Here is a 12,017-nt window from a genome sequence, read left to right on the forward strand (position 1 = left end):
ATTTCCGCTTTCCTTGTTTTGTTTCCTGACCTCCAACAACACCTTGAGGGCAGGAAACCGCCTGTGTACCCTGATGTGGCAGGTGCCTGGCACAGGGAGCGTGCAAATATTCGCAGAACGAAGGCTGATGGGTGAATAGCTGACAAGTCGCCGCTGGCTGCAGGGCAGCACAGAATTTGGTTCATACTCTTCTCTACAATCCTGTGAGGCAGGACCACCAGCAGGCCCCTTTGGTAGATCAAAGCACAGAGACTCTGAGATGTTGTTCAAAGTCTCAGCAGGAGCTGAGGAAGAGAGCCGATTTAATGTGTCAAGGTCACATTTCTGTACGAGGACACAGGTCCAGCGAGAACTCAGAAACAGGAAGAGACAAGTGGACAAAGTCAGGCCCAGGGGGATCTGATACCTCCAAGAGCCGACTACACCCAGAGCTCTAGATAAAGCACACACACATTTGAGGCAGTGGATGCGTGTGTGCTATCGGGAAGTCCCTAAAGACAAGGGGTCAAGGGACATGGAGAGGAAGGGGCATTCCTGGCCCAAGAAGCTCTATTAATAAATCGTCATCTGGAGAGTGATGACGACTTTAATAATTTGGTGGGACTGAAGCAAGGAGTTTTATGGGGGTAGGAAAGCAGAAAAGGTGAGAGAGGCAGGCAAAGGACCTGATCACGAATAACCTTGGGTGACTTGTATTGGATTTTATAAGCAACAGAGATCCACTATCAAATTCTAAACCTATGAGTGGCATAACTATTTTTGCATTTCTTTAAGATTGCTCTGAAGTTTAGTTTGGAGAGACTCAAACCCAAAGGCAGGTACATTTACTTAGGAGATTATGTCAATAGTCTGGGTGAGGCGCCTTAGCTAAGGCCTTTGCAACTGTTTAGTTCCTGGCAGTGTGAGCTAAGGAACAGCTTTCCCCAGGTAGAAATGGGCTTGAAGAAGGGGGGGAAAGTAGTTCAGTTTTAACATAGTGAGTTTGAAGGGATCACTTAACGCCTCAAAGCTACCCATATACAAATTTTAGCAATCCAAGCTTAAGCAAATATAACTGTTTCCCTCGCTTCAGGACTCTTCAGTGCTTTACTATGCTATATCCCTCCCATAGGGGGAGGGATAGAACATGCAGTGTCCACCAAACGTATTTGAACAAGAATGTTTTTCCCAGGCTAGTAACATTTTTCCCTAGTAACATTTCTCAGGACAATGGGCATCCTTGGGAAATGTGGTTCTGTAAGTTTTCAACTGTATTAAGGTTAGAAAACTGAAGAGTTCTTTGAACCAGCTCAAAAACAATTAGAAAGCAGACCAAAAAATGAACTTGAATAATTACTCAGTTGTATAAAGAATGATCCTTGAACGGCTCGTGTACTAGAGTTCTATGAAATGTGGTAAGAATAGGAAAATCTGACCAGTATTAAATGCCCTTGTGAAATACACCAGCAAAGAGATTGAAATAGAGAGGTTTCTAAAAAGCGCAGCTCTGTGCAAAAACAAAGGGGAATACTGCTAATGATGCAGAAATTGTGTTAAGGACCAGATATATATCTATAGATATGTCTATAGATAGATATGGGAAGGGCAGAAGCTATTCCTTCCTTCTGACTTAAATAGACACAAAGGAGGCCTTGGAACAAGCTTTCTTTGTTCAGGAAGGAATCCCTGGAGAGCTCTCCCTCAGTAATGTAAATACAGGCAGCCACCTACTGCTCAGTGGGGAGAAACTGAAGGAGGCCTTTGTAGGCTGACAGAGATGGACCCCTCACAGTACCCCTCATAGGCTGGAGGCTGGAAGTTGGCTGATGTGCAGGGAAAAAGTCCAAGACCTTCTGGGTGGAACGAGACCAGAGATCCCCAATGCTGCTCTGAGAGTGGAAGTTGGTATCCCCGTAGGGGCCGAATAAGGAGTCCTGACCCAAACTTGCTGGAAGGAAAGGATACCAGGAGCCCCTGAAGAGAATTCACTGCAAAGCTGGGGACATGCAGCCTGGCCAGGCTCAACACAGAGGCTAGAATGTTGGGGCAGAAGGAAGCTGGTTTGGGTGGTGTGGGGCTGAGCCGCGCTGGAACTACAGGGCATGCCAGCATCAGAGCTGGGGAAGGAACCGCCCAGGACCGGTCCTCAGGGTGCTTGCAAGCATGACTGATTGGGGCCCTGTGGACTGCAAAAGCCCAAGAGACTCTTGAATAACTTAGGATGGAAAATTCTTCGAGAGAGACACGTCAAACTTCTAATAAGAGTGGGAGTTCAAATAACTGTAAAAAGAGATTATATTTACATGTCAAAATGATTCATCCTGGGTACATACAGATTTGTGACAGATGTTCCTAGTTGTTGATCAATGTGCATGCATAAGCCAATAAGGATCTTTCAAGCCATGCCAAGGTGTGGTCCCTGAGGCCACCTGTACCCAAGAAAAGCTGAGGAGCCTTTGGTTGAGAGGGGTTTCTTGTGACTCGGAAAGCCAGGCAGAGTTCCAAGGAGACACACAGCTAGTAGGAAACCATCACAGGTTCTCAAGTATTGCTGTGTCGACACACACGTGCTGTTTTGCAGGGCGAGCTTCCGAGCTCACACGAGGTCTGGATGCTGGGCATGGGGACATGGAGATTCACCAGTCACCAGTCACCCTGAGAGGCTGGCCTGGCATAACAGCACAGCCTGGATGGGAGGAGGTCTTTGTACCCGTATACGAACACTCTGAGGTGGACAAGTCAGGCTGGGAAGGGTGGAAAAGTGAAAAAACACACACTGCAGGGCACAGCCGGAGCAAATACTCCCCTAAAACATACAGTAAGGGATTACAGATGGGACAGAAACTTGAGCTCACAATGGAAAGACGGCTTGACAGAAGCAGGTCTCTGCTAATAAACTATGTAGGGGGGTGGGGAACACTACAGTTTCTTAATGGAGATAATATAGAGAGTGGTGAATTTCCATTACACAACGATTTTAAAGCTCTTTCTACAGTAAGTTAACTAAGTATCCCTTGGTTTTCTCAGCAAGCTCAAATTTATTTTTAAATGGCAATGTATTTAAAGTGCTGAAGAACCAAATCTCCAATCCTGAATCTGATATAGCTGCTAATTTGCTTTATACCCTGGGGGCGATGGGAGGGACATTTGATGAGTGTTATGGCATCAACTATCTTCAGTGAAAATCTCATTGCAGATCTCTGAACTAAACTCTATGCAAAACAAAAAAAACAACAACAACAAAAAAACACCTACATATTCTTACCACAAAAGCCCAGGAAAATATAAGGGATAAATAACCATATGTGTGCCTATATACATACACACACATGTCTGTACTGTAATTTTCTTAATACTCTGAGCCAGAAAGAATCAAGCTAAATAAACTTGAGTTTCAGGAAAATGCCCCTAGAATCATCATTTTGACTTTACCCCTATCCACATTCAGAACTCTGAATGATCTATGCAAACTATCGGTTCTAGACTGGATCTAAATTCATACACTTGATCATTTATCAAGTAATATGCCAGGCATTTTACATAAATTAACCCTATTTTCACAACAATTCTGTATGGTAGAAATTATTATCCCATTTATAGACGAGGAACCTGAGGATTAAGTGGGTGAAGTGACAGCTCAGTGGTCACAAAGAATCCTGCAGGGTTTTCTGACTTCTTAGACCACCTTGTTCAAATCAGTAAATATCCCTGAGCCCGATTCATTTCCAGGTGATGGAGTGAGAGGCTCTTTTAAGTCCTTTTCACCCTGAAGTTTTCAGGTCATTTTCAAATCATTCTGTACAGTCCAAATATACAGACACGGCTGGGGGGCATCAGGAGAAAGTCAGTTCCTGGTCTGCAGAGTCATGCGTGCCCATTTCCTGATCTTGTGATGCACAGACAAACGTGGGAAGGATGTCTGATGACTCAGAGACTCCTCCCAACCTGAAGATCCATGATACCCCTTGAGTCAATGATAAGGAATAGAAAGCATTTACCACAAAGCTGAGACTACATCTATTTGATTCTTTACATGCTGCAAAACAGATGCTCTAGGACTCTGTTCATGTCTCCTCTTCTATATACAACAGAAGATGCTGAGGCTACAGAATGGTCTCCAAGTGGTAGGGAACTTTGATAATAGAAGAAAGGTTCACATATCTACCCAACTGAAATCATCTGAAAAAACGAGGTGAGTCCCTTGGATTTCTCTCACTTTTGTTGCAAGAACTAAGGAAAACTGGGTTGAGGAAGAAAGAAAGGAAGAATGCACTGGCTCATGTCATGCAAAAATCCACAGATGTATGTATTTGAGCTTTGGGCACTGCTTGCTTCCAGCCTTACATGATACCACTAGGATCCTCCTTAGCTCTGCTCCCTCTGAACCGGGTCTGATTTGAAACTCCATGTGATATCCAGATGGCTGAGCTCCTCCAAGCTCTCCTCCACACCCTTCCATAGCAAGAGGAGAGCAAAACAAAACTGCTCGTGCAAATGTCTTAACACATATGGGTCCCAACTGAGTGACTGCCCCATCCCCAAACCCATCTCTATGGTCAAAGGGATGGGATAGCCTAATTGATTAAATCATCCAAACAACATGATTGGAAAAGGAAAAGGGTGGTTTCTCCAAGGAGATCTAAGGCCACAGGAGGGAGAAAGATGGCTGTGCAGGATAAAACAGATTACGTAATACCACAGCAGAAAGAGCAAAGTTGATTTCCTAATCTTGCTCCTCCAATATCATTAGTTCTGGCACTCAATTCACAATTCAACCCCTACATATACCAGTGAATCTGAAACCAATTAACACTAGTAATGACAGTTGTAATATTAGTAACAATAAAAACAATACCAGCTACTACTTATCAATAGTACATGCATTGGACCTAGATACTCTGTTAAGCACTTTACGTGCATTATCTCATTTCTCATCTAACCTCAATTTATAGATGAAGAAACTGAAGCTCAAAGAGGTTAAGTAACTTGCCCACGATCACACACTCATAAGGCATATAGCCAGAATTCAAACTGAGAGCCAACTCAGAAACCATGTTTTTAACCAAAACATGACACTACTTCTTCTCAATAATGTCCGTACCTGTGTCCCTGACCCCCCCGTAAGCCGATGCTATGTCTTCCTTCTGTCCTGGACCTTAACACATTGAAACTCTCCTACTGCTACTAAATCAGCTGGAACTATCTTTGGCCAAGTGTGACTCTCTTTGATTCAAGAAAACGTTACCTTACACTTGCAAGGTGCTTTACAATACTTGAAACAACAAATGTGAAGTCTGTGGGAAGCAGAAAGCAGGCCCTACACCCACCCAGAGTCACCAGAGGAAGGAGCTGCCTTCATCACTCATCTGGGCAACAACGGCCTGGTTTCTACTACCCACTAGAAGTGGTCTTACTTCTAGTCCTACTATAAATGTGCCAACAGAAACTCAGTAGGAAATGTCTCCAAACAGCAAAAATGTTCATCAGAAAATGACAAACTGAACATAGGAATAGAAAACCCTTTATAGGCAGCATGGAAGTGAGCAAATTTACAGATCCTGTTGCAATGTAAAAAGGAATCAATAATTTCTAATATTCTAAGGGGAAAATGGTCTTTGTTAATATTATATTTTTGAAGCAAAGAAGTCAACCAACAAGATTTTACTTTTTTTGTTTCTAGAAAGCCAGAAAAGGATTCATCTTTTTGTAAAGTAAAAAAGTAAATGATTTTTCGGCATCACACAAAAACACAAACCCCTCAAGCCAGACAGAAGCTTATAAGGGTTCTAAAAAGGACACCCAAGCTCTGCCCACCTCAGAGCAGGGACAAAACTCAGCAAGACAAGGACTGCACCTCTTTCCGGAACCTTTCTTGGTATTTAACCATCCTGAGAGTGGGAGTCAGTCACCCTCAGGCCTCTGTTGACTCCTAAATAAGTTCAAGTCACTAAGCTCATTCCCCACCTGTGTGCGACATTTTCAAAAAAATCAAAGTACAGAAAGCGTTCAGAACTATTCTAATTTTTGTTGACATATGAGTCTGAATTGAAATGAATACCCTACTAACATTGGGTAAAGAGCTCAATACTGAAAATTCAAGGTGACGCTACAAGGTAAAATTGTAATACGTCGAGAGCGCCCAAAATATACGTTCTCCACCATCTCATAAATTAAATTTAAAAATCATCATTGATTTGTGCTGATTAGCACTTCCCCAGGATTTTCCTGATTTCCAAGAGAAAACACATCCATATCAAAGCCTATGATTCAAGGCAGATTTCCTGAACCCAAAAATCAGGAAACGTTTGGACAAATATTAGGCAGAACACACCACAATGAGGAAAGGGGGAGAGCAACTAAAAATTGATTGTGTGTGTCCGGACACGAATCTGTGAAACGTTTGTCTATTTAGAGTCATTAACCTTAAGCACAATTATATAGACTCGTGCAGTATCCTAAAGTTTTTCCTCTTTCTAAAGATACAGTGTAATTAGATGCCAAGTGACACATCACTTGTGCTTTTTAATTTTGTAAATTCCTTTGTTTTTTCTCCTATGAGTTCATCCTTTTCTCTGAGCACCCACACAACAGCGAGACCAAGACATAGATGGCAGACAAGAAAAGCAGATGCCTGCGAAGTCAGAAGGCCTGAGCTCCAGATCCTCCTCTGTCCCCAAGAACGGAGACCTCCAAGTCACCATTTAACTTCCCCATCACTCAGTTTCCTCATCTGAAAAATGGTAACACTTACTCGCTTCCTTCACAAGACTGTTTTGAGAAGCAAATGAGGTCAGTAACCCAAGCACTCTGAAAGCTTCAAAATGCTACCAAATCATTAGATAGCATTATCACAATTAATATATTCCAGAGCAAAAAAGTGCCAGACATAAGAGTATACGAATCCTAGATTCACTATTTGTATGAATTGAGGCAGAGAGAAGCACGCAGAATAAATATTTCTCATTTTAAGTTAACTGAAAATTGAGTTAAATCCCAAGGAATGGAGAGAGATAAACTCACCTGTCTACATTCTATTAAAATGTACTTTCACACTATCAGGAAACTTTTTGTCTCTAAATTAACAGTTTATTCATGATTTTTAAACTTAAAATTTTTAACCTGCATGAATTATCCAAAGTCCGTTGCTTACAGAAAAATCTAGGCTCTGTAAATAGTGTCTGTGGGGATTGGTCTGAGGGTTGATTTAACATGTGCAAAGCAGTTAGGACCACGCTGGCCCATGGTACTTGCTATGTGAATGTCTGTACTATGGTAGGCAGTGAAGAATCAGCCAGATCTGTTTTCAAACCATTGCTCCAATCTCTATTAGATATGTGATTTGAGGTACAGGTTTTCTCACCTGTATAATGAGGAAAATAAAAGTACTTACACCTCATAGGTTGTTATGAGGATTTAAAAAATTATATATATATATATATAATACATATATGTATATATAGCATATAATTATATATATTTAATTATATATATTGTATATATACATGTGTGTGTGTGTGTGTGTGTGTGTGTGTATACATGAAGGTTGAAAAGCCACCTGTCATATTGAAAGTGTTCAGTAAGTCATGGTATTGGTGGTTTTGCTTAGAGTAATAATGTTTAATAGCAGTAATGCTGGTAAACTACAGAGCAGCACCCTAAATTCGTCAATTTTCAGTGGTTTATTTAAGCCTTATATAGTTCTGAAGAGCTAGCTGCACCAATCTTGGCGGTAGCAAAAATGTACGTGATTAATTGAAGGTGGTAAGTAGAGGATCAAGTTCTCAGCCACAATCCCAAGTTTAATTCTGTTTTCGACTTCCCACTGCCAAAATATTTTCAGTAGCCAGGAACACATTTACTCATGAGAAGCATACAGTTTATCCCTTTGCATTCAACTTTTTACAACCTCACCTCTCCTACAAAGCTTCCATTGTCTAATCAACCTAGCATGCAATGTTATTATTCCACTAGACCAAGGCCATGTGTTTCTAAAGAATTTATGATTTTCCAGTCTTTGTCAAGACCATTTCTTGTAAATTTAAATAAAATATGAAGAGCTCCTAGAAAAGCTTTTTAAAGCCGGGGCTTTTTTTCCGTTTTTCATTTCCCCCATTCTTTTTCATTTCCCCAAAAGACAGGGTGAAAAGGAAGGAAAATCAAAGATTTAAAAAACAAAAACAGGGGAAGTTTCAAAGGATAGAAAAAGAAATATCTTTGTAAGCTGTTAAGGAATTTTTCAGGGTCAACAGCTTAAAAGGACTGTGTCCCTCACCTGAGATTCCTCTTTCTCTTCACAGCCTCATTTCATGGCCACACACAAATATGCTAGCAGCTCCTTACTAGGAAGCTTGTTTTCAGTTCCTTGTATTTTTATTATCATATGTTATTCTCCATCAATTTTTTGGACCTCGAAGCAGTTAAAGCACAGCTTGCCAGAGAAAAGGGATCTTGAAAACCAAGTTCTTATACCCATTTCCTTTTGTGCAGACTTCCAAGCTGGCAGGTAGTCTGACTGAGAAGATGGGGGACTTCCAGAAGATTGCAAAGTGATTCTTGGTCAAGAACGTAACCCTTCCCTATCCTGGTGGCTTCCCCATCTGGCTGCATTTCAGCATCACATTTCTTATGTTTCTGTTCTAAGTTTGTGCTATTTACTCCCACTGCCAAGCAAACCAATCCATTGCTGGATTTTTATTTTATAACCAAAATGTTCCATCTTAGAAATTAAACAGGGGAAAGAGGGGTGGTAGAGGAGGGCAAAGGGGATCCATATATGGTGATGGAAAGAGAACTGACTCTGGGTGGTGAACACACAATGTGATATATAGATGATGTATTACAGAATTGTACACCTGAAATCTATGTAACTTTGCTAACAATTGTCACCCCCAATAAACTTTAATTCTTAAAAAAAGAAATCAAATAGTGTCACCCACAAATAGACTTTTGATGACATACTAGCATCTGAATTACAAGAATAAGGGCAAACTTCTCAATGTCATTTCATTTGTTCCCTTCTTATGTGCTTATTGTCAAAATGCAATCATGTCAGCAGGAACTAAAATAAAGTCTCCTTAATTACCTGACTCTTTTATGGCTTCTTACTTGTAAAAAATTTAACTTTACGCCCAGTGACTACAAAACAATTGACCATAACTTTTGAAAGGATGATTTCAGTCACCTATTATACACAAGTATTTGGTATACACACAATAACCATAAACATTAAAACATTTCCATGTGATAAATATCATTGAAATCCAACATACATCTGCTGAAATCCAAGCAAAGGAGTTATTCAACAATCTCAAACATTTCAGTGAGTCATGTCTTCTCCATTTCAAAACAGAAAAAGGGCCCTCAACAGAAGATTCTCAACTTCCAAAAATTCAGAGCCTTTCGGATATAGAGAAGACTGGAAGGGAAAGAATACTGGTCCTCAGACATGAGGGCCCAGTGAACTATATAAAAGATGAAATAGAGTAATTGTACCCGACTAGGTAACCAGCAGGAAAAGTTATTCCCTTTATTTCAATCTCATTGAGATAGTTGGTACTGCTACTTATTTTTTGGCTAAGCCATCTATGTGAAATTCAACTACATAATTCAGACACGTAGACCACTTACGTCTCATTCCTACTTCAACAAGATAAGAAACAATAAGTATTTGAGTAAATGTTCTCCAATAAATATATAAAAAATAAAATGTAATTACCTTTCCAAAGTCACGAACATCAAACAGATCAAACGCTTCAAAGAGTTCACTCTTTCTCATTCCAAACGTCTCACAACAGGCGGTGAGGAATGTCCTTATGTTCTTCAAACAGAGAAACTGAGGAATGGGAAACAACCGTTAGTATGTAGCGAATCATTCTGAATACCATCTATCCTCTGTCCCACCCAGAAAGCTATAAAAATGGCAAGGAAGAACCCCTCGGCTTTTTTCAGTAATTCCTTCAGCATTATTTATCGAGTACCCAGTCTCTCTCCCGCAGAGGGGACACAGCTGTGAACAGGCAGACAAAATTTCTATCCTCATAAAACTCATATTCTAATGAGAAAAGACAGACAAGAACCAACCTAGCAACAAGAACAAAAAAAGTAAATGTTTTCATTTTCATATAGTAATAAGCACAATAGAGAAACAGCCAGGAGGAGGGTTCAGGAGAGCTTGTGGGGAAGTTTAAATGTGATGGCTACTGAAGGTGTCAGTGAGAAGAGGATGAAGAAACAGGGATTTGAAGGTGGTGATGGCACAAGCCATGGCAGAATTACAGGCCTGAGTACCCCAGCCTAAAGTACCATGTTTCTCCGAAAATAAAACCGGGTCTTATATTACTTTTTGCTCCAAAAGACGCATTAGGGCTTATGGTCAGAGGATGTCATCCTGAAAAATCATGCTAGGGTGTATTTTCCGGTTAGGTCTTATTTTCGGGGAAACACAGTAGGACCCCACACCAGAGCCCTGAGGCAGAGTGTCTGCGGAAGGAGCCAATGTGGCTAGACCAGAGGGAGTGACAAGGAGAAAGGTAGGAGGTGAGCTAGAAAGGTAATGGGATCAGAGGATGATGGCCTTCATTGGACAGGTTTTCACTGACAGAGACAGGAAGTCACTGCAGGCCTTGGGGCAGAGGAGGGAGATGATAAGATGCTTTAAAAGGGGGCTTTAGGATGTTGTTTTCAATGTAGACTGATAGGGATTGGAGAAAGGATGGAGACAGGCAAACAGAAAGGAGGCTATTGCAATAATCCAGGTGAAAGACAACTGTGGAAAGACCAGGTGTCACACTTTGTCTAGGTTAAATTTGAGATGCCTATTAGTCATCCAGTGTGATATGAGGCACAGGCAACTGGATATACGAGTCTGGAGGCCAGGGTACAGGTGTATACTCTAGACATAAATTTGGCAGTCTTCAGAGTATACAGAACGCTTTGCACTATAATGTTGTCTAAGATGACTTTGGGAGAACACTGAAGAGAGGATCTGGGGCCAGGTCATCTTAGGGGAATCAGGAAAAGAGGATGTGCCCACAAAGAGACCAAGAAGAGTGACCAGTGAGGAAGAACAAGCAGGAGCATGGGTTTTCGCTGAAGCCAAGTAAAGAAAGTGTTTCTAGGAGGAAGGAGTGATGAACTTTGTCAGCAGCTGCTCGTGGTCAAATGAGATCTTAACCAAACGCTGTCCATGGACTCTGAAGGTCATGAGAACAACCAGACAAAAGCAGGTTCCGTGTGGGCAACGGGGGTGAAACGTTGCGTGGAGCAGGTTCAAGAGACAATGGAAAGAGAGGGAATGATGACAGAATATAGACTCCTGAGGAGTTTTGCTACAAAGGGGAACAGAGGATTGAGGAGGTAGTCAGAAAGAAAGACAGGTCAAGGAAAGGCTTTTTAAAAGCAATGAGGCTGTTAGAGCGTGTTTCTACTCTGCTAGGAGTAAGTTGGTAGAGAGCGGAAAGTTAGTCGTGCAAGAGAGAGGGACAGTCACCCAAATGAAGTCCTTGAGTTGGTAAAAGGAGGAGGACCTGGTGGTCAAGTGGAGAAGTTGACCTTACTGCTCAGCTCACCAACATTAGCACGAGGGCCAAAAAGGAAGGCAGATGCTATGGACAACCCTTAACACCAACAGAATTTACTTTCATTATGTAAAAGACTCAGCTCCACCCAAGCAAAGTACACACATATCCTGAAATCGAATTAATTCTGTTTGGAAAGATGGGCTGCAATGGCACACATAAAAATAAAATTATTCCACTCCAGTACGTGAGAGACCTACCTATTAGCTAATTATTGCATCTTTGTTTTCTTTTTTTTAAGCACTAAGTCGATGTTTTGTTTTGTTTTGCATCTCGGTTTGTTTTTTAATTCACAGAAGGTACATTTTACTTCCTCTACAGTTGAAACATTCAGATTTTTCATGGGCTTAACACAAACGCAGTTTTACCCTTTACAGGAATCCTTCGCAGATGTTTAAATATTTCAGGAGAGGTTAAAACCACAGGGGAAGCATCACAACCCCTTTGTAGCACAAAGGCAGC

At 41.2% G+C, this 12,017-nt stretch overlaps 1 protein-coding gene across 3 annotated transcripts in view; it reads right to left on the reverse strand.

Moving 5' to 3' along the window:
* Positions 1 to 12,017, reverse strand: part of VAV3 (vav guanine nucleotide exchange factor 3) — a 335,219-nt gene that overhangs the window by 242,558 nt on the left and 80,644 nt on the right. For all 3 annotated transcript variants that reach the window (XM_033093029.1, XM_033093027.1, XM_033093028.1), the window contains exon 2: positions 9,695 to 9,811. In XM_033093029.1, coding sequence (XP_032948920.1) covers positions 9,695 to 9,811 — 117 coding nt within the window. The remainder of the gene's footprint in view (positions 1 to 9,694; positions 9,812 to 12,017) is intronic.

This window comes from Rhinolophus ferrumequinum, chromosome 22 (genome assembly GCF_004115265.2).
Source record: "Rhinolophus ferrumequinum isolate MPI-CBG mRhiFer1 chromosome 22, mRhiFer1_v1.p, whole genome shotgun sequence".
Lineage (NCBI taxonomy): Eukaryota > Metazoa > Chordata > Mammalia > Chiroptera > Rhinolophidae > Rhinolophus > Rhinolophus ferrumequinum.